The sequence below is a fragment of the Gadus chalcogrammus genome, chromosome 6, assembly GCF_026213295.1.
Source record: "Gadus chalcogrammus isolate NIFS_2021 chromosome 6, NIFS_Gcha_1.0, whole genome shotgun sequence".
NCBI classification, from domain to species: domain Eukaryota; kingdom Metazoa; phylum Chordata; class Actinopteri; order Gadiformes; family Gadidae; genus Gadus; species Gadus chalcogrammus.
In genome coordinates this window covers 11,443,464-11,467,029 of record NC_079417.1, presented here as the reverse complement: position 1 = coordinate 11,467,029, position 23,566 = coordinate 11,443,464, and the positions used below count along the sequence as shown (strand labels likewise).

The window sequence follows — 23,566 nt, the reverse complement described above, 5'->3', positions numbered from 1 at the left end:
AATTTGAATATATTGGTGTGATAAATCAGCCTATTTAAAACGTTGACCCTATTTATTTGTATCTCTCTCTTGCACACTCTGCTCGTCTCACTCTTTGTCCCTCCCTTCTTTTAGGTGCTATTGCGGCCGTCTGATAGGCCAGCATGTGGGCCTGCCGCCGGGCATCTCGTCCAGTCAGAACGACAAGGCGGAGCGCCTTGCCAAAAATGACAGCCTATCAGAGAAATGGTCCATCAGCAAGCACACACAGCTCAGCCCCACGGACGCCTTCGGCACCATCGAGTTCCAGGGAGGGGGACACTCCAACAAAGCCATGGTGAATATTCAATCGGATTATAAACCCAGACCGGACAGCTCGAATTGTGCACGGTGCCTTCTTTACATACATGGCAATCCACGTGGAATTGTCAGTGTGTCTGCTTCTTAAATGCACTGAAGTCCACAGCAGGAAGAGAGTGGAGAGAAACAGCCGAGTTTCAGAATCTCCCCCCAAGACCTTGTGTCTCGGTATTGTACCCTGAGGGGAACCTTGTTCCTTCAGCACCGTGTCATACTGCCCTGGGCTAAATTACACCAAAGTTGAAGCAGAAACACAAGCAGAGGCCCGGATGGGTGAAAACTCCTAGAACAAAGGAAGGGGGCTACCATAGGAAAGGTGTTAGGAATATCACACATTCAAACAGTTGTAACCTGGTAGACTGCTTGTCTTGGATGGGACTAGAAGTTGCCTATCATCTATTTGAGTGATGAAGGAGGCCATTCCCAAAGTAGGTGTGCCAATGGTCCATGTGATATCATGTCCCTCTATGTAATTTTACCCTCCGCCATCCCCATGGAAACATCGCCTCAGTGACTCAGTGAAGCTATGGGATACATTAGGACTATTTGAGCCAAATGGGAATTTAATGATAGACAGTTATAGGCACCTCACTGTAGAAGATCTTATGGTTCACATTCACCTCTAAGACTATTAAATGCATCTCATCATGTTCCCACACACCTGCAAGTCGCCATGTCCATGCATGTTATTCAGTGATTGAGTTTTAATATATGAATTTTTTGCCTGATTTTGTGCCCTATTTTCCCTTCCTACTCTGGTCAGCAAAGCCTGTCCGGTTAGACAATTCTTTCCCTATTCCCAAATGGGGCTTCATCGATGTTCAATATGTACTGATTGTATTTTGAAAGATTTCAGTTTAGGAGATAAGGGCCAGGTTGTTGCAGGAAGAGAATCGTTGGGGTGCTGTTTGGGCCAAATGGCCCTCCACAAACACCATCTCAGCGCCCAACCGATTATATTTATCTCCCTCTATCGTTAGGGTGTGTGTGCTCTCTCACCTTTTCTGAATTTGAAAGAATCATAAATGTCCCAGGCATAAATATTGCATGGTAAAATTGCAGTCAAATAGGTGGTTACCTTAATAGAAATCCATCACAGTTAATATGTCTTGATACATGGTTTGAATGATTAATGGGTTCAGACACAGTTTATCTCCAGTTCGTTTGTATTAAACATTAATCATGCTCATTGACTAAATGTGCTGCCAGTATAACACAAACACCCTGTTAGTGGTATAATCAAGATAATGAGAACAAACCATGGTACCTTTATGAAGCCCACCATTTGAATTTTTTGTCTAGAAAGCTGCAAATGCTCAAAGTTACAATGAAAGTGCATGGAAAGATTCATGTGTGCGCGCACGTGTGTGTGTGTGCTCTTTTGTGTGTGCTCTTGTGTGTAAAAAAATACGCAAACGCTAAATGTTAACAGTGCACGTGGAAAGAGTGTGTATGTGTGTGTCTAAGTGTGTATGCATGTGTCCATGTGTCAGTGTGTGTTCATATAATAATATCTGTGTGTGTTTGTGTGCACCAGCGTCATGCGGTCGGGGTGGTTGTGTGTGTGTGTGTGTGGGGGGGGTAGGGTACCCTTAAAAGCTAAAAGCCTGACTGCAGTACCATCCCAATGGTCATGCTCAGCGGACTGCTCTAATGCCTGTGTATGTGCCTCCATAACCCCATCTCCTTCCCCCTGCACCCCCCTTCCTCCTCCAGTACGTGCGGGTGTCTTACGACACCAAGCCAGACCTGCTGCTCCACCTCATGACCAAGGAGTGGCAGCTGGAGCTCCCCAAGCTGCTCATCTCCGTCCACGGGGGCCTCCAGAACTTCGAGCTGCAGCCCAAGCTCAAGCAGGTCTTCGGCAAGGGCCTCATCAAGGCAGCGATGACCACCGGAGCCTGGATCTTCACCGGAGGGGTCAACACAGGTGGGCAGCCGGAGGGGAACCTCACACGTGTGGGCCTCTCCACTAAGTCCTACTTCTACCCCTAACAATATTGACTTATAGTGTTCAAGGGTAATGCCCAAAGCACATGGAGCATGAATGGTTGGTTCATTATTCATATTATTATTATTAAACCTGTATTTATTCTGGGAAAGGCTGAATAAATATTTGTAAGTGGGGATCCCTCCTTCCAGGGATGGTAAGGAGTGTGAAAGATGCCATAATTGACGTCCAAAAACGTACAAGCAAACTTAAAAGCAGTGTGACAAAAATAGGGTGCTGACTGGTGAGCAGGCTGGTAGCTTTCAGCGGCCATCCAGTCGTGATTTCCTCAGCACACTAAAGCAGAGACTGCGTTACGGTCAGATGGGGCAGGGTGGACAAGGAACATGAAGGAAGAAAAAAGGATGAAACCTACGGGGAGCAGGGGTAGACTAGTGCTGGCTAACCGGTCGATTGAGCTGTAATGAGAGCTGCGGGAGGAGCCAAATGAGAGGGCAGAAAGGTAGGTTTTAAGTTTGGATTTGAATTTCGCAGCAAGATTGACTTCCCTGATTACAGGTGGAAGTCTATCCCGCCGAAAGAACGCTTGATAACGAACGCTCCGTGTCATGTTGATTTCTTTTCAACTTTTGGAATTGAAAGAAGTCAAGCTTTTAAGACCGGAGGGGCAGAGGAAGAAACTAAAGAAGAATACGGTCCTTCAGGTAGGGGCTAAAGTGCGCAAGGTTTTATAGGGAAGCAGTGGCACCTTAAATGGAGAATAGATGGAAGAGCAGGAATGGAGCAGGGCTATATTCTTCTGCTTGCTTTGTATTGGAAATAATATTGTTATGAATTATTTTGTCTGCGTCCCTTACACCAGACAGTACACAAGTACACCTTTCGATCTTTCAAATGATTAAAAATATAGTTTGTCCATTGATATTATGTATATTTGTTTAATCATCTGTGATTTCTCATGTTATTTCTGAACAAGATTCCCCTCATTGTCATCCATCGTCGTCTATTGCAAAGGCTACTGGATGGGGAGCCGCATTTTACTATCGATGTCTCTGAACACTGCAGTGCCTCCCAAGCGTTGAATTGATTCTTAAAACATTGGCACTGCCTGTATTACTATTGTATGCATGTGTCTTTTACATCATAAAAGCAACATAGCTTTGAACACATGAAAACATCAATCTTTAAATGTTATGAATGAATGAATGATTCACTTTAAAACCACAATACCTGTCATCCGGGGAGATACAGTGTAGTGCTTGGGTGACAGAATGGGTACAAAAGGGGGCTCGCTAGAGCCAGAGAGTTGAATAATAGATGGGGGTGATAGAGAGAGGTAGGAATGTCATGGTGTCAGGAGGAGAGAGAGAGGGGCGAAATGAATGCCACAGTGTCATGAGGAGAGAGAGATTGAGAGAGAGAGAGGGAGAGAATGGGAGAGGGACAGAGAGAGAGACAGAGAGAAAAGAGGCTGAGTGAGAGAAAGAGAGAAAGGGAGAGGGACAGCGAGACAGAGAGCCAGAGAGAAAAGAGGAGAGAGAGAGAGAGAGAGAGAAAGGGAAAGGGGGAGAGGGAGATAGATAGAGGAATGCCTTGTTGTCAGGTGAAAATGGAATAAGTGTCAGGAGGTGAGAGAGAAAGCGAGGGGATAAGATGGCTTCTAGGTATAATTGTCACGCCTCTAGGGACCGCATACAAATTCCCAGGAACCACCCATTCTGTGTGTGTGTGTGTGTGTGTGTGCGTGTGATAGTCTGAGCGTGTGTGTGCGTTTAAACGCGCATGTGTGCGTGTGCGCTAACACAAATACATCTGTGCACTTACTTGTGTCGACACATTCGTGCACACAAACATTTTCAATTAAACGTCTGCTTGTTATTCTACCCGACAACGCACCCTGTAACGGCCTTCCCTCTCCCTCCCAACAAAAGGAGTGATACGCCATGTGGGGGATGCGCTGAAAGACCACGCCTCCAAGTCGAGGGGCAAGATCTGTACCATCGGCATCGCTCCCTGGGGGATAGTCGAGAACCAGGAGGATCTAGTGGGGAAAGATGTAGGTTGGTGTGTGGGTGTGCGTGTGTGTGGGTGTGTTTCGGCCTGCTTTGTGTCTATGGGAGAACTGACTGAGTAAATAGCATCGACAGTTAATTGGATTCTGCTTCCAGAAAGCCTAGTGTGTGTGTATGTGTGTCTGTGTGTGTGCCCATTTGTGTGTTGGTGTTTGTGTGTTTGTTTGCTTGTATGTGTGCATATGTTTGTGTGCATGTGTGTGTGTGTGTGTGTGTGTGTGTGTGTGTGTGTGTGTGTGCCTAGTTACATGATGGCCTGCGAGTCTATTAGTAATGCATCTTGCAGGACACAGCTCGCTGGCTGCTACATTTCTGTTGACAGCCTATTAGCTGTCATGCTGAGTAAGCAGAATCTATTGTGCGATTACGACACTGCGTAGAAGTAAATGAAACAGATGCTGTTACAAACCCAGCACCATTAACGGCACACAGACGCGGGCTCAATCAAGTCCGGAAGAAGAATGCTTTTTTAGTTCACTAAAAGTTGAATCCTAAAGTGCTAAAGTGTGGGTATTAAGTGGGTAAGTGTGTTCATGAGTTGGGCATCTACCGTCCGATGCTTAATGAATCCCTCCTTAATCACCTCGGCTTGGCTGAACACTTTCTAACCCTATCTCCATTAAAAATCAGTGAGTCGGATATTATAGAAGACATGGCTCCATCCACGGAGATGGTCTTCAGAGGCCTGCATTCACCACAATGTAATAGATGTAAACCTCCCCTCTGTCCTTCCCTCTGTCCTCTCCTCCTGTTGTCTGTCATCCGGTGGCGGGTCCCAGGTGGTGCGGCCGTACCAGACCATGTCCAACCCCCTGAGCAAGCTGACAGTGCTCAACAGCCTCCACTCCCACTTCATCCTGGCGGACAACGGCACCACGGGGAAGTACGGCGCCGAGGTGAAGCTAAGGCGGCAGCTGGAGAAGCACATCTCCCTGCAGAAGATCAACACGCGTGAGTGATGCTTTAAGTTCACGAGGACCAATCAGCAATCATGCCCACGGCGGTCTCCGGGCGCAGAGTCGATAAGGCCGACGCCGTCCTTGTTTTTGAATGACAATTGGCAGTTTGCGGGACGCGATCATACAATGCATTCGCATGCACAAGCTGGCACACACAACTGGGACACACACACACACACACGCACACACTCAAACCCACACACAAATGGTATATAAACAGATACACACGCACACACACACACGCACAAACCCACACACACATGCATAACTGGTATACACACACACACGTACACATACGCACACACACACAAACCCACACGAACACACACATAACTGGTACGTATACACGTACACAAACACACACACACACCTTGTGCTTTATTAGTGGTTCGATAAGGGGTTAATTGGGTTCAACTCTTTATTTGTGGCCCCAAACAGAGAGGGGGGGGGGCTGGGGGGGGACATTCTCTCTATCTTCTCAGAATTAGGAACCCAGGCTGTCTGACTCTGGAGTGTAGACCACCAGGACCCTAGGCGCTGGGTGCGTGGGAATGGTTCCCTGGTTCCCATAGGTCTTCAGAAGACACCTGACGACACCATCTCTCTCTGTGTCACATATCGCCATGCAACCCAGGGCCTGAAGCAAACACATTCAACCAAATGAACACATGGTTAACACAACGACATGTGTAGATCTACACTAGTATAGTATAACAGCATTGCTAGTGAAATTTTTTAATTTAAATGATAACAGATTTAACAGATATTTCCAACATTTACATTTAATTGATAACATATTATAATTTGTGTTATAGTCCAGGCAGGGCTAATAACATACAAAAAATAGGAGAAGGAGAAGACCTATGCCCCTATTTCATCTAAGTGCGGGTTGTATGCGTAGCCTTGTACACTCTTGAGAGAGTGATTCATGCTTTCATCTCTTCTCATGGAGTCTACCGCAACTGTCCATAGAAGTCATAAAGATCTGGTTTATGTCCTTAGCTAGTAGTAAACACTGTTGTAAATCCACCTGCTACATCCCAGGGCTGATTCTCACTGGCCTTCCTGTGCAATGAAGATAGAATGTGCTGCTTTCAAACATTGGCTTCTGGCCCCTCGTAATGAATCACACCTTTTAACTACTAAATCAGGACGTGACATCGTTATTGCTATTTAAAATTGTAAGCTACAGATAAGCAGGATTTTTTTATTAAGGGAGTGTAATCTTAAGGTGATTATGATAGCAGGGTCATCTTCCTAAATTAGTTATTTTAAATGAATAAATAAATAAATCAAGATTTATAAATCAAGATTTGATATCTTTCTTCATATTTATGTTCTCTCTTTAATAGTCTGTGTTTTTATTAGATTTTGAGATTACATTGTTTTTTGACCTCCTTCATTTTGGTAGACAATGCAGCAATGTTGCCTTACACAGTCTAAACTTCAACACTTCCTACCACAAGACCTGGAAATACTGAACAGAGACGCGCATGTGTAGTAACTATTAGCAAAGCATGCTTACTACCAGCCAAGAGGTTCATTGGAGTCCTGTGACCAATGGCCTTCCCTTTGTCATCCTATGCCTGGGCTCATACTAAAGAGGCTGGGGAGGCCAAGGGACGCCCAGTCGTCACACCAGCATCCCCCCAGCATCCCCCCCAACAAACGTCCTCATGCTAACCCACTGGGTCCTACGCTATACGTACATGATTCTATGCTACTTGAAAAGCTCCTGGTTAACCATTGGCTGGATTCGCCACCGCCGGCAAGGGGTGAAGGCGGGTTCACCTGGGATCCGACTGTTTAGGAATCAATCACTTATATGGTTTCTGGTATCATGTGGTTACTGCTTCACAGGTATAAATCTGCCGCCAAAATGTGCTTGAGACCATACATGCTTCTGCGCTTTCTTCAGCTTTCAACCATCCTTCCAGAAGTTGGCATGGTATACATATTAAACCTTTTCTTATATATAATTCTTCGAACATAGCTGCTGTTCGAAGAATTATTTGCTATAACTCCGGCCCCTAGAGCGTGCTACTGAGAAAAATGCACATAGTGATTGTAATTTGACTCACCAGCATGAGTTATTTTTGTCTGATATGTGATTCAATGTGTACACATGTGTGAGTTTGTATGCAATGGGAATTAGTACTTTTTTATCTGTACAGAATGAATAAATCATTTAAAAAACTGGGGCAGCTTTCTTGCCAAATACTTTCCATCAGCCGGACCTGAAATAGATGTTACATGATTTAAATGAAGTGAAACTGTCAGGGTATTAATTACCTTTGAGTCAAAGAAATGACAAGTAAATGCTCTCTTGTTTGTCAGTCTGAGAATAATATACAGTGTGTGTCTGTTTGTATTTGGTTCACTCATTCACTTCCAGGGAAGACAGACAAAGAGCATTTCTCATTTTAAATATTATTCACAGCCTTCCCACAGAACCCGTCTGCAGGCTAGGGTCCAGTGGAAAGGAAAAAATAAAACATACAGAGAGAGAGAGAGAGAAAGATAGGTGAGAGAGAGAGAGAGAGAGAGAAGGAGAGAGAGAGAGAGAGAGAGAGAGAGAGAGAGAGAGAGAGAGAGAGAGAGAGAGAGAGAGAGAGGAGAGAGAGAGGAGAGAGAGAGAGAGAGAGGAGAGAGAGAGAGAGAAAGGGGATAGAGAGGAGATAGGTGCATTGGTTTGAATAATGTGTTGGTTCCAAGACTCTTCTCCAAATCCTTGCTTCATGTACACTGAGTGAGCACATACATGTTTTTGAGGAATATGTACGGAGAAGATCGGGGGTAATCTATTCCAGTGCTTGCTCTGTGATGTGTTCCAGCAGTACTCAAGCTAATCCTGCTGTGCCTTGGTGCAGCGTTTCCACTCAGCATGTTACCGACAGAAATCCAATTAACTTGTAATGTCCTCTTGCCACATTATTTGTTTATTATTATTATTATTACAACTGTGTAAGGGTTATCATGATGTTCATACGGTCACACATTCTGATTTGTATGTTCGTATAATAATGGTGGTCGTGAATAGCGGTAGCGATTTCCTTTGGTTTCGCTTATTTGTTGTCATTCTCTGGCGTCCATTAGCCATCCTGGCAGCTCTACTGGCACCTGTCATATCTCATCTGCAGAGCAGGCTTCTGTGGTCCCTAGAGTCACTTATCTTCCTTTCCCAAAGCCAAGGAATGTGTTTCTTTCTTCTACACGCTTTCTCCCCCAAGTCCTCACTCTGTGTTTTAATGGACAGTGTCACTCGCTGCTGTTTCCTCTCCACAGATGGCGTGAGGAAGTGAATGAATGCTGTATGAACCAATGAGTTGTAGTACTAGGGAATGAGACTGGGGCCTGTGGTTTTTTGGCACGCGAGTGAGCACGCCCAGCCGTCTTTAGAAATGATGCAACGCCTCTCCTTCATACGCCTCTCAGCCTCAACTGGCATGGCAACAGTCATTTCAATATGACTGAAAGTGACTGTTGGGCCATGTCGCCAACATGCTGTTCTATTTTTCTACTTCCTTGCATTGATACCCATGGCAGAAATCCACATGCATCCCATATAATTATTTAAGCACTATCAAAATAGCAATTTACCCCTTTCCTTTTGCTTATACCCAGAAACCAGATGCCATTGTGTTCATACATTGTAATGCAGGAATAAAGGGGTACACAGTTTAAAATGATTGCGTTTTTTTTGCCTGCGGAATATTGTTAGTGTTTGAGTGTCTGAAAGGACGAGGAGTGGAGAGGGAGAAAGGAGATACAAGGTTACACTGAGGCGCTGAGAGGAAGCAGTTAATTGGATAACAAGGAAGGGGACAAGGACTAGGAGCGGGGACGAGGGAAGGAAGCGAGAGTGACGACATCACGAGACACGAGACCTTGTGGAGTAGAGAAACGACCTGGACGGCTCTGTTGAATTAGGCAAGAGGTGGACAACACCGCCAAAACAGACGGAGCAGGGGGAAAACAAGACAATAGGAGTGGAGCAACATGTGGAGTAAACATGCTTGTTTGGTCTAAAAGAAGGAGCTGTTTCCCGCACATGTATTCTGTCCTCTGTGGCGGCCTGACCCCGACCCGTAGGATGCAGTGAAGGATCAGATGGCTCCCGTTTGTTTTCCCCCCGGCGGGACTTTGTCTATGCCAGTCTAAACATTCAAAGCAACACATCTTTTTCATTGGTCACAAAATAGCTGATGCTAGAACTCCTAACTCCTAACTTAAAATCAGAGTCGCACACTGCCTCTCATTGATAATTCAGGACCCCTAAGCCAAACAAAATGCTATCATTTGCAATATTTGGAGAGTGAATAGGATTTTAAACATCCCGGTAATAAAAGGACCGGTAATAAAAGGCTAAAGGGTAAGCATGTCTTTCGTTCGGATTGATTAAGCAAATTAGTAGCACAACTTCCCCCTGCACATCAGTAAGACATAACAGAAGTAATAGCAGCGTAACACAGTGGAGTGGATTGGTAGAAAGTTGGCGTCTTGATGTAGACTGGAGATGTATGGATGCATGGAAGTGTAAATATGAGGGTATGATGATGTTTTGGACAGAAAAAAAGCCAGTCATGGTAGATTTATGTAAAATAACAAAAGGCCTAAGAAACACTAGGATCATCTAGGCATTGAGGCGTTATTTTTATTCAACCTATCATTATTTCTATTTCGTTTTTTTTCTTTTAGACATACAGGCACACAAGACACACACGCACACACACTACATTCTCTTACAAATGGATGGGGTGTTCCTTTAACCCCAATTTCCCCACCGCTGTGTCCTTCCCGGGAGAAAGGCCCATGCCCTGATCGATTCTCTGTGGTTCACCGGTGCCCGATAACGACTTAACTCGGCTGCAGTCAAACATGCGCCGTGGACTGGGTCCAGAGATAGGTCCCTTCAGCAAAACACAAATATCAACTGGCATAACCTCCAAAACAACAAAAGCGAAAACCAAACCAAACAATATTCCAAAATAGCAGAAGCATGACGAATAATGGATAAATGTTAGGCTTTACGAGTGCACCGGGGCACAAGTTATAGCTGTGATGCTAGCCCGCGTAGGCAAGCCCCTCAGGATGCATTACATTCTCACCTCACCGCACCCCCTGTCCAACAGTGGTTGACAGCATCTACAAGGTGTGAGCATAATTTGGTGTAAGACTTGGAGGTGGTGTGGTGGGGGGAGGGCAGATGACCCACATAGTGCATGTCCAATTACTCACACACCAGTTGGACACAAGGGGACATTGACACACAGGACAACGTCCAATTCCAATCACCGTGGCCATTTTCCCACCCATCCACCCTTACATACATGTACCCACTGTAGGCGTTCATGCGCGCAGGCACTCACATAGATTTAAACACACATACATGCGGAAATATATGAGTATGTGCTGAAGGTTTGAACCCAACTTCCCATATTAACACACACAAACACACATTTCTATTTATGTAGTTTTGAGATGCTTATACACGCACTCTCTCACACTCACATGCAAGCACACACATACACACACACTAACAGACACAAACACATGCACGCAATCACACATTCACATACACACACACACACACACACATACACACACACACACACACACACACACACACACACACAGACACACACACACACACACACACACACACACACACACACACACACACACACAGACACACACACACGCACACGCACACGCACACGCACACACACATGCAGTGAGTCATCAGCATGGCTCTAATGAGGACCATTTAAGCATGTTACGTGTGTCCTGCTCAGCCACCCTATGTTCCTCTCTCCCTCTCTGTGACTCTCCCGCCTTCCCTGCCTCCCTCTCTCTCTTTCTGTCCCTCCGTCTGTCTGACTCTCTTTCTTTCTATCCCCCTCCTTATCTAAATCCCTCCTTCACACCATACTCCCAACTCCTCCAGGCGGGATAAATATAGAAAGTGTTGTCTGCTGGGAATCATCCACTCTCCTCTCCTACTCCTCTTCCTATCCACCACGCCTCTCCTCCTCTTTCTATCCACCCTTCTTCTCCTCTTTCTATTTTCATCCACTCCTCTCCTCCTTTCTCTCCCCATCTTCTCCTCATTCCGTTTACCTCAAACACTCCGTTTTCCTATAAACCCTCAGTTATGTTTCCATCCACCACTCTCGATATTTTCGTTTTCTCTTGTCTTTAGGGATTTTCTTTCAAGAAGACACCGACACAGTGAGTTGGAGTAGAGTAGAGTTGAGAGGCAAGACGATGTAATGTGAGTTTAAACAAATGTGTGCAGACGTTCTTGGCGCGAGAGCATGTGCAATGGACAGGCACACATTCAGGCACACCTCATAAATGTAGGTGTTTTGGTTAATTCCGTAACAGCATCACAAAGTTGCCAGTTGCCACTTCATATTGGATGTTGAATTCCCACTGGAGCCATCCTTTGCTGGGAAACGTGTGCACTCATAGCGTATCGTGACACACTTTGGAAGAAAGCATCCACCCAATGGCACACTTCCATCCCAAACATGACAGATACAAGGGAACAATAACGGGGAGCTGAATCTTCCAGGGAGCTGTGTCAATATCTATGTGCGTGTGTCTCTCTCTTCTGTAGGTGTGCATTTGTGGAAAGACACAGACGTGACCAATGAGACAGGTAGAGGGATTGGGAGCGACAGAGCTAATCTGGGAAGAGAAATGGGCGGATCAATAGATACTTTAGAGGATAAAGAACAAAGGCATCACGGAGGCTCCGCAGGACAAACAGGAGAGACAGGCGGAGCACGTAATACCTGTATTACAAGTGGCCTGAGACCCCCGTTAAGGATGGGGTGAAACGGCAGTAGTTCGCATTGTGTGCCGTCTTGACGGGATGATTTAACAATCAGGGACGAGATCCACAATGTTTTCGTCATGCAAAATGGAATCCATCCCTCCCCCCGCATCGGTCCCTCCAACAAACACATTATCTTCATTCTTTTTGTGTTAGCAGTTAGGAACACTTGCGACAACAAGGGGCTGGCTTTTTAATCGTGCCTCTTCTTTGTGTACTCTCTTGTAAATATGCTTTTAACCAACTTCAGGCGTCAATGTTATTTTCGTCAGACAATTCGTAGCAATGTCAGGTTTACAAACACATTTTTGGTGATTCAAGAGAGCTCTGTAGTGTTATCGCTCTCTGAATACCAGAGAGTTCACTGACAACGATGAGGTTTTAGAACGTTCAAACACATTCAAGCTATTAGGAGGATCGCACTTGAGTATGAGCTCCATAAATTGCAGATGATGATGCTCTTAGGGAGGTTGTGTGTGCGTGTGTATGTATGTGTCTGTTTGTGCAAGACTGTGAGACAGTTACACAACGACGCATAAACTCTCCTCCACTCCTTGATGAGTTTTTACCTGAATTATAATTTGCTTTCTAAATCACACCAGTTCCTCTAAAGGCAAGATGGAGCTGCTGTCAAGCCTTTATATTAGGCACAACGAAACACACACAGACACACACACACACACACACACACACACACACACACACACACACACACACACACACACACACACACACACACACACACACACACACACACACACACACACACACACACACACACCACAGCATTACCAGTGTACACTCATAACAATAGGGCATATGAAATGAATGAACGGAGTGACACGGTTTCTTGCTCACGCTCACGTTGAGCTCAGTGGATTCAAGGCCATGTGCCTGCCTGGTGGTGCGTCATCTCTCTGAAGTAGGCGAGGCCCCTCAATACCCTCTCCTTATGTAACTGTCCCTGCTGCAAGGCCGTTCAAGGCAGGGCAAGGCACCACGAGTGTGTGTGCGTGTATATGTGCGCGTCTGTGTCTGTGTGCGCATAGGTGCATATGTGGGCTTGTGTGACAGCTAAGGAATTCACACAGGCAGCCATGGTCACACAGTTTAGGAGGGGCCTCTGATCCGGTTCCCGCAAAGCCTGCCATAGACACTGACAAAAACCCACAACAGAGGGATATTTAAGTCACTTTGTCAAGTCACTTTTATTTATATAGCACATTTACATACAGGAGCTGACCCAAAGCGCTTTACATGGTGAAATGAAGAGCAAGTAAAATACAGTAAACAAAATAAAAACAGTAAGAAAGTTAAAGGTTAAAGGTTCTTAAAAGCAAGAGAGAAAAGGTAGGTTTTTAAATTAGACTTGAAAATGCCAAGGGTAGCAGTCGACTTAATATGGGGTTGATGGGGATTCCATAAATTTAAAAAGCAAGGATGGTAGTATCTTACCTGCTAGTGTAGCAGCAGCAGCTGATGATAGCATCTTACCTGCTAGTGTAGCAGCAGCTGATGATAGCATCTTACCTGCTAGTGTAGCAGCAGCTGATGGTAGCATCTTACCTGCTAGTGTAGCAGCAGCTGATGGTAGCATCTTACCTGCTAGTGTAGCAGCAGCTGATGATAGCATCTTACCTGCTAGTGTAGCAGCAGCTGATGATAGCATCTTACCTGCTAGTGTAGCAGCAGCTGATGGTAGCATCTTACCTGCTAGTGTAGCAGCAGCTGATGGTAGCATTTTACCTGCTAGTGTAGCAGCAGCTGATGGTAGCATCTTACCTGCTTGTGCAGCAGGATGGAGCTGATTGGTTGACAGGAGGTGAACTAGAAGGGATGAGGCTCAGTTTGGAGAACAAGTGGAAACATGTCCTCAGAGCTTATACAGGCCCGGTGCTCCTAGAAAAAAGAGAAGAAAGTATAGCGTCGGGCATGTTAATTAGACCAGCCAGCAGCGTGTGCGGTAAGGCAGGAGGTGGCAGGGAGGCAGGAGATGTAGGGCTTCCCTGGGAGAAGGTTGTCATTAGACAGCGATTAGGTGAGGTTGTATTTAACTGTCCATGTGCAGGAACACCGGCCCGCTAATTGGCCATAATTATTCCGAGAGCTTTGTGATTAGCAGGTTTAATCGCAGCGTGCCTGAAATTGCACGTACAGGGCGCTCAAACACATATTCACACATTAACACACAACTTCAAACACAAATATGCGCACACACACACACACACACACACATGCAAACACACACATGCAAACACACACACACACACACACACACACACACACACACACACACACACACACACACACACACACACACACACACACACACACACACACACACACACACACACACACACACACACACAGATGCCAGCGTGGGCAGGTTATTTCTTAGCTTGGGCATGCTTTCTAGAAATAGTGTGTAAAAATAACTTCAGCCCGCTGACATTTCAGGTGCCAAATTAATTCAAGGCATCTATGTTAGCAGAGTGAGGGTTTGTGAAAAATAAATAAATCCAGTTCTATTTCTGTATTAGTCATATTCTCACTGTACAATTTCAAACTTTGATCATAGCCTCTCTTCTTAAAGCGTTTTTCCTTTTATACATTGCGGGAACATTCATGCATCAGTTTCAAAATAGTTACAAACAAAACAAGTAAGGAGCTTTAATCCACTAAGGAAACAAACGTCTTGCTCTCTTTCCCTGTGTCCCTCGATCATTGTCTCTCTGTATCTCTGTCTCAATACAAGCGCTATTGGCACAGGAATCAAACGTGAGTGTGTGTGTGTGTGTGTGTGTGTGTGTGTGTGTGTGTGTGTGTGTGTGTGTGTGTGTGTGTGTGTGTGTGTGTGTGTGTGTGTGTGTGTGTGTGTGTGTGTGTGTGTCTCCAGGGATCGGGCAGGGCGTGCCGGTGGTGGCCCTCATCGTGGAGGGGGGCCCCAACGTGATCTCCATCGTGCTGGAGTACCTGCGGGACACGCCCCCGGTGCCCGTGGTGGTGTGCGATGGCAGCGGCCGGGCCTCCGACATCCTGGCCTTCGGACACAAGTACTCAGAGGAGGGAGGGTAGGTGGCAGAGAACCGGCAAACACACACACACACACACACACACACACACACACACACACACACACACACACACACACACACACACACACACACACACACACACACACACACACACACTCCACACACACACACACACACACACACACACACACACACACACACACACACACACACACACACACACACACACACATATACACACAAACACACACACACAACTGCCACAGGTATGATTGATTAGTCCTGCTTTGAAGGAAAGACCCAAACAACACATACACACACATCGGGTGCACACTTACCACACACAGGCACAAAATCGAACTCAACCCCACACACTTGGGAGCCGCGACTGGGAAGGAGCAACTGGGAAGGAGCGAGTGGGAAGGAGAGACTGGGAAGGAGCGTGTGGGAAGGAGAGACTGGGAAGGAGTGACTGGGAGGAGCGACTGGGAAGGAGCGACTGGGAAGGAGCGACTGGGAAGGAGTGACTGGGAGGAGATACTGGGAAGGAGCGACTGGGAAGGAGTGACTGGGAAGGAGTGACTGGGAGGAGATACTGGGGAGGAGTGACTGGGAAGGAGTGACTGGGAGGAGATACTGGGGAGGAGCGACTGTGGAGGAGCGACTGGGGAGGAGCGACTGGGAGGAGCGAGTGGGGAAGGGCAGCCACAGCTCAGGGAGGTGATGGAACCCACAGCACATTGGGAAGAAAAACAAAATCGTCTGAAGATAATATTTTCATGAAACTTTTCAAAATAAGTCACTCAGTTTGTTTTTGTTGATTATGATTGGCCTGTTCTGTCAAACTATTTGAATCGTTTTAGTTATAACCGCACCGATTAAGCAAGAGGCAGTTTAAGTGATTTCCTCTTTTTAAGATTGAAGAGCGCAATGGGGAAGAACAACAGAAAATTTTTGTCAACTGCTGCAATTGGCTGGATTAAACGTCCAGTCCCTCTGAAACTCTGACACCTGTTGAAACAGAGGAGACAGACGTTTTATACAAGGCTCTGCCGTTATGTCCCTCTTATAACCTCTCACAATAATTGCCCAAATCTGCTGAATCTCTCCCATTGTTGTCCTTTTAGGGTTTGCTTCCATTTGCATTTTGTTTATGGACGCACCAATCTAGCCCCCCATTTGTAACATAACTATATTATATGTATTTATGATTGCCAACAAGATCTATCCATCAAGCTAACAACTAGGAATAGACAAACATTCCCTTCGGTGAAATTATCAGATTTGTACTAACTTAAAAGAGACACCTTTATGCTGAGACTAATTGGTCTGTAGGTATATTCGCTCATTAACTGATTAACACTAGATCAACAAGGTATTATTTAGGTTTTTAATACCCTGTTCAGTTTCCCCTCTATTGATTGTCTTTTAACTTGGTTGTAGTAGTGGTAGTAGTGATATACTATAATATAGTATATCAAATGTTTCCCAATGCTCCCCTTTCTCTTTCTCTTCCCAGCCTAATTAATGAGTCTCTGAGAGACCAGTTGCTGGTGACCATCCAGAAAACCTTCACCTACAGCCGGACGCAAGCACAGCACCTCTTCATCATCCTCATGGAGTGTATGAAGAAGAAGGAGCTGGTAGGTCCCTCTCTCTCTCTCTCTCTCTCTCTCTCTCTCATTCGCTCTCGCTCTGTCTCTCTCTCTTCCCCTATTCCTTCTCTGAAACACACACAACACACATACAGCGCTGCACAGTATGAGACTTTGCAATCAAAGAGCCCCAGATAGATTAGGTGAATTCCGCTTGGTTGCGAGGCCACATTTAGTGAGACGATTGCCCCCCCCCCGCATGTTTAATGCATGACATTTTCTACTAGGTGAATGTAAATGTATTCCAATGAGGGCCGCCTGCCTCCAGCACCCCAACCCTACGGCGATGGTTAATGCACAGCGCAGCGGTGGCCGTCGCACACACACACACACACACACACACACACACACACACACACACACACACACACACACACACACACACACACACACAGACACAGACACAGACACACACACACACACACACACACACACACATACACACACGCACACATAGACACACACACACATACACACACACACACACACGCACACACCCCTGCACCGGTCCCTGGGGAGTGGCTCGTCTCGGGCCCTCACAAGGTGTTGACCTATTATTGACACGTGTGTGTGTGCGTTTGTGTGTGTGTGTGTGTGTGTGTGTGTGTGTGTGTGTGTGTGTGTGTGTGTGTGTGTGTGTGTGTGTGTGTGTGTGTGTGTGTGTGCATACGTGTGTTTACGTGTACATGGTTGTGAAAGGCAAATTTGCAAGATGTGAAACCATTACTCACCATGTCAGGAAACCACAGGAAGTATGGTACAGAAACACAGGTGTTACTGACAGTCTTAAATAATACACACATGAAAGCGTATGAACATGCATACGCACTCACACACACACACACACACACAGATGTATGCACACACATATACACACAAACCCACACACAACTGCCACAGGTATGATTGATTAGTCCTGCTTTGAACAAAGGACCTAAACAACACCACGTGCACACTTACCACACACAGGCACAAAATCAAACTCGACTCCACAACAGAGGGGGAGGTCATAACACTCTCTTTAATTACTGCTATGAACGGGACTTCTCAGTGAACCACTAATTCAGCTTGTACCGCCTAGCGTAGCTTGGCATCATTAGCTCATTTAACACTTGGTCGGTCAGGCATCAACTCTGTTCAAACACACAAATAACATTTTCTAAATAAGCCAGGCCCTCGCCAGATCAGTGACGGCTTGGAGCAACTCTGTTAGCTGCTCGCACTCATTTTTCTAATGAAAATTTAATTTCCTGGATGCATCGAGGCATTTTATATTGCCAAATGTCGGTGATGGGGATTGGCTCCTCTTTAAGTAGCAGACTATAAATTGATTTGGCAATGGGACCTGCATGGGTTTGTATGGATCTTCTTGGTTGTCATTGTCGACTGAATGATATCATTCAGAGGCATAAGGTCGCCATACTACACAATAATTACATGTGTCCCAAAACAAAACGTGGTATAACTGAGCGGTATTTCATAGTAGGAAGAGTAAAGAGTACTTCTGTTCCTCGGAGGGTCGGATGTCTGATCAATGTTCACATTGAGTGTTAAATCCCCAAACAGGGATGTTGAACCTTAAATGTGTGAAACCCCCTTGAGTGGCCTAGCTTTGCTCTCTGCACTCAGAAGGGCTGTTATTTCGCTGTGATGTAAGAGAGATAAAGGTTGCTGTTTCACAGAACCTGAGATCAACACTGATTCTCCACTCAAGTGGAGCTGTAGGGTTCAGTTGTCCTGTCGCCTCATAGGTCTGCTACCAGAGCTATGTGAGTGTCACCTTCATCCAGCCCCATGAATGACATGTTTCACATAGATCTGCACTCTTTGAAACCATTAGGACATTAGGAATTTATGCTATTAATATATCATAATATTATGTATATTTGTTATTAATAATTTATATATTAATAATATTAATGCTAATGAGTATACATATGAGATCTAAAGAGTATCGGAATATTACAAGCCAAAACACATAAAGCATAGATATAAAGAATCGATCGTTGACTTCCTATAAATTCCTGGGTTTCTTTCTTACGATATGTGTAATATCATTCCTCATCATTATTTGCAATTTGTCACTGGCTGTCGTGTGAGGCTTCCCGCTATCTGCTTTCCTACATTACCCAGATTTCAAGAGGCAACATTCTGCAAATCTCAAATTGATACCTTGAATAAATTGATCAAACGTGGAAGCTAGATAGACATTTGGCAGTACACTATGATACAATATGCCACGCGGGCGATACAGTTTCGACCTTTCCTTGTGAAAACAGACGCTGGATGAGAGCTGGTAACTCTGCTTGGAGGTCTAGCCATAGCTGAGCTATCCACGGCTAACTTTAGCTAGGCCAGGGGTACATTTCTAGCACCCTCGATAACAGTTTTTCATTACAGAATTTCGGTGTGTCAGGCCTAGCCCTTGCTTTTAGGAAAAGGAACTTTACATAAGCGGCTATTACTGAGACTAGCAAATTTATGCTCAAAGATAAAATGGTCTGGGAAACAACCGTATCTGGTCCCCCGCTGTCAGAACAGACCCAGTAGGCCGGGTGAACAGTGACTACTAGGCATTCTCCTCTTCGAAGGAGACCGAGCCTCGGAAGCTGTACGCAGATCAGGGCAACACCCCTGGACCGCACTGCTGATTGGCCTGCTGGCGGGGCAAAAATGTGTTGGTCCTCTTCCTAAATTACTGATTGCTCCGCATAGCAGCATGCAAAGATTGAATATGTGATAGGTAGAGAGACAGAACCCCTGGGGGGCTGTCATATGGGAAAGAAACAAATATCTGATACTTCTGGTTGATGCTGCAGCGATTGGAAGACATACTCTCTTATGAAACCCCATCGTTAGCACTGCAGCAATGTCTCCGTGTGACAAACTAGCGTCTACAGGACCCCGGATAAGACAGTGGAGAGTGAAATACCACACAAAACGGTGGGCTGCGTTGTTCAACAATATACATTTCTTAGCAATGTTAAAGGGGTAACGCCTGGGTTATACTAGCTTGCACTTAAAAATAGTACTTAGCATTGTTTATTATCTTATCCTAGCTATCTTATTGTGTGGGGGGAATGGGTCGACCTACAATTGTTAGTGCTTAGCACTCTATGAACATCCTTTCTGTACCGATGATGTATACTGTTGTTTCTCTTTCTTCTAGCAAATGTAAGTCGCTTTGGATGAAAGCTTCGGCTAAATGCCCTGAATGTAAATGTTAATGTACTAGTTCTACTTATAATACTATGAGATATAGAAACCCTGTCCTTTATACACCGTATACATATACCTTAAGCATAGAGGCTTCCACCCTAATGGATTTGAAAGGGTTATTAGCTTCAGTGTATGAATAATGGATAGCTTTATCGCTCTATCGCTGCGACATGCCAATCAAAGCACACTGAAACAATTGGATGTTTCTGGAATAATCGTGGCTTAAACTTCAGAGGGCTTTCCACAGGGCTTAGTGTGTGTCAAACTCACAATTGTCATTGCTTTACATGCGTCAAACCTAATTGGAAGTGTAGAGGTGCTCTCTGTCCAGGTGTGGGCAGGTTTAAATGTCTCATTCAGGGCTACTAAATTATTGATATTATAATGCCTTAATTGCTTTGGTTCCGTTCAATATTGAGGAACAAAGCCACCAATTGAAACACTATTTCTGATCCGATGAAACACTGAATCGGACCAGGGAGAGAAACATAAGGCCCTGAAAGAACTGTCTTGAATGAACGAAGTTCAAATCCTGGGCTTCTATTATTAAACACTGACAAACTTTGACTCGGCCAACCATTGTATTTTTGCCTTCAACATTGTTGGTTTGTCGGTCGTTCGGGCCTCAAGATTTATGAACTATCTGTCGTAATTCCTCATAGACAGGAAAGCATTTAGTCGCCCTCTTACCTGAAGGTCAAAGGAATCAATAAACCAACTAGACTGAGGTTCTGATACTGCTTTGTATCACCAGAGTTATAGTCTAGTCAACTTGTTCCGCTCCATGATGGGATTTACCTCCAGTAAAATATTAATATGAATACATGTTTGAGCTTTTAGGAATGTATCTCTTTTCTATCTGAGGCAACTTGGGTTTATTCATAGTGATGGATGGAGGAAAACTGCTTGTGTGTGTGATTTAGAGGGATGCTTGTTTTTATGTGTCTCATAATTCATGTGGAAGCATGAGGGAAGGGGGGAGAGAGAGAGAGAGAAAGAGAGAATGAGAGAGAGACAGAGACAGAGAGAGAGAGAGACAGAGAATGAGAGAGAAAGAGAGAGAGTGACAGAGAGAGAGAGCTAGAGAGAGAGAGAGAGACAGAGAATGAGAAAGAAAGAGAAGAGAGAGAGAGAGAGAGAAAGAGAGTGAGAGAGTGTGTCATTACCTATGTGAAAGCATGTGAGTGAATGTGTGTGTGTGTGTATAAGAGTGTGTGCATGTGATGATGGGGGTTCTTCTGCTGGAAAATGAAGATGAATGTTCTCTAATCAGCTTGGGCCACTGCAGCGTGAAGCGATATTCATTTATTTATTTATTTTCTCCAGAATATTGTGGCTCCTCTGGCCATGGAGTGTATCTCCTCTCCCCCTGCACGGCAGCCATGTTGAAACAGCGTTCAAAGCACATTGTTCTTGAAAACACGCCTGGACTTCCATATATCTACTTCAAACCCCTTCAATTCCCATTCCCAGATTTTAAATATTCCTTGCTCTCTCTCCATGTCTTTGTCTCTCTGTCTCTCTGTCCCTCTATCTCTGTCCCTCTTTTTTTCTCTCTCTCTCTCTCTCTCTCTCTCTCTCTCTCTCTCTCTCTCTCTCTCTCTCTCGCTCTCTCTCTCGCTCTCTCTCTCTCGCCTCTCTCTCTCTCTCTCTCTCCTCTGCGCTCATGTCTCTCTCTCTCTCTCTCTCTCTCTCTCTCCCCTCTCTCTCTCCCCCTCTCTCTACACCCCATCTCCTCCCAACTCTTCCCCCCGCCACCGGCCCCTTGTCAATCGCTTCTTCGTCTTACCCAACCAGCATCAGGGTGTGAAACAGACATGAGTCAAAGCCCTGCTGTCTCTACTCGCGTCAACCCTCCTCCTTCCCCACCCACCCACTAACCCCCCACCCTGAGGTGCTAAGTATCGGCAACGAGGTAAGGAGAAGGTCAGCGCTGGATACCCAGCTGAGACGGAGGATTGTTCCAGCAAAGCCTCTTGCCTTTTCCTTTTTGTCAGCGGGCTCCTACGTCGCATACCGGCCATAACTTATAAAGAAAAACATGGAGCGTGTGTGTCAGCGTGACGAAAAAGAGAGAGCGACAAAGACCCCGATATAATAACCCTGTCGTTGTTGACCTTTAGCGGGCATTGTTAGCCACGCTCAGCCCAGTGCCATTGTGCCGCTATCTTGTCTTCTGCACTCGAATCTGTGCGCTGCAGTCCTCTGGTTATTCCATCAGAAGCAGATCACTAATAGATCGCTCCTTCTGTAGGACGCTTCCGACTCAACCACCGCCCTGCTACTGATGGAGGCACCGCCCCGGTTCAACCGCACCTCCGATCGGCGCGGGGTGACCTTGGGGAATTTCATTAGTGGAGGAATGAGAGGAAACGCGTCGGTTGGTAGTGTGTGTGTGTCTGTGTGTGTGTTTGTATGTGTGTGTTTGTGCGTGTATGTGTCATTAGCGTGCGTGTTTTGGTGTGTGCATGCCTGTGTGTGCGTGTCTGGGTGTGTTTGGTTGTGCCTATGTGTGTGTGTCCATCTGAGCTCTTAATGATAAGTACCGGGTTTGATGAGCAGCATGGCCATCAACGATTCCGAACTGATTGGCTCAGATTATGGTCACATACGCCCACAACACAAATAGCTCCTGTTTTTGTCCAAGTCGTGTCCTTCCAATTGCTCTATCAATCTCTCTCTTTCACTCACTGATTGAAAAATGGGTTATATGAATCTATAAATTATACCTTGAAGGTGAGTACATTGCAACACACAGTCTGGAACATAGACTTGCAGCGTGTTCAAGTGTTCAACATGGTTTTACACACACCTAACTCACACACACACACATACACGCACACCTTAATCACATTATACTGGTTAGCAACCCGAGACCCATGTGATGACCACATGGTGCTCATCCCTCATTAGTTCACACACAGGTGATCAGGTGATCAATACTCCTTCATCCCATTACACCTCCAACCCACCTCGAGGAAACACACACACACACACACACACACACACACACACACACACACACACACACACACACCCACACACACAACCACACACACACACACACACACACACACACACACACACACACACACACACACACACACACACACACAAATGTACACAATCTTTGTTTTCTTGTTTTTGACTTCTTTTTTTTTATCAGCAAGTCCCCAACTCCCCCTTGACTGATGAACTGCCGTAACTATTTTTACAAACGATCACTGAGGATTATCATTTGTCTTTAGCTTTGTGTGTGTGTGTGTGTGTGTGTGTGTGTGTGTGTGTGTGTGTGTGTGTGTGTGTGTGGTGTTGTGTGTGTGTGTGTGTGTTGTGTGTGGGTGTGTGTGTGTGTGTGGAGAGTGAGAGGCAAAGCAACAGAGCTGGAAAAAAAGGAGATCCAGAAAAAATGGTATGAAGAAGATATAGACTATGAGAGAGAGGGAGAGAGAGAGAAAGAAAGAGAGAGAGAGAGAGAGAGAGAGAGAGAGAGAG

At 45.5% G+C, this 23,566-nt stretch overlaps 1 protein-coding gene across 1 annotated transcript in view; it reads left to right on the top strand.

Moving 5' to 3' along the window:
• Positions 1 to 229: 229 nt before the first annotated feature.
• The window catches only part of trpm3 (transient receptor potential cation channel, subfamily M, member 3), a 59,469-nt gene continuing 36,132 nt past the window's right edge, over positions 230 to 23,566 (top strand). Inside the window, exons 1-6 of the mRNA XM_056592098.1 lie at positions 230 to 316; positions 2,056 to 2,269; positions 4,222 to 4,346; positions 5,142 to 5,313; positions 15,059 to 15,233; positions 16,717 to 16,840. Coding sequence (XP_056448073.1) covers positions 314 to 316; positions 2,056 to 2,269; positions 4,222 to 4,346; positions 5,142 to 5,313; positions 15,059 to 15,233; positions 16,717 to 16,840 — 813 coding nt within the window. The 5' untranslated portion in view covers positions 230 to 313. The remainder of the gene's footprint in view (positions 317 to 2,055; positions 2,270 to 4,221; positions 4,347 to 5,141; positions 5,314 to 15,058; positions 15,234 to 16,716; positions 16,841 to 23,566) is intronic.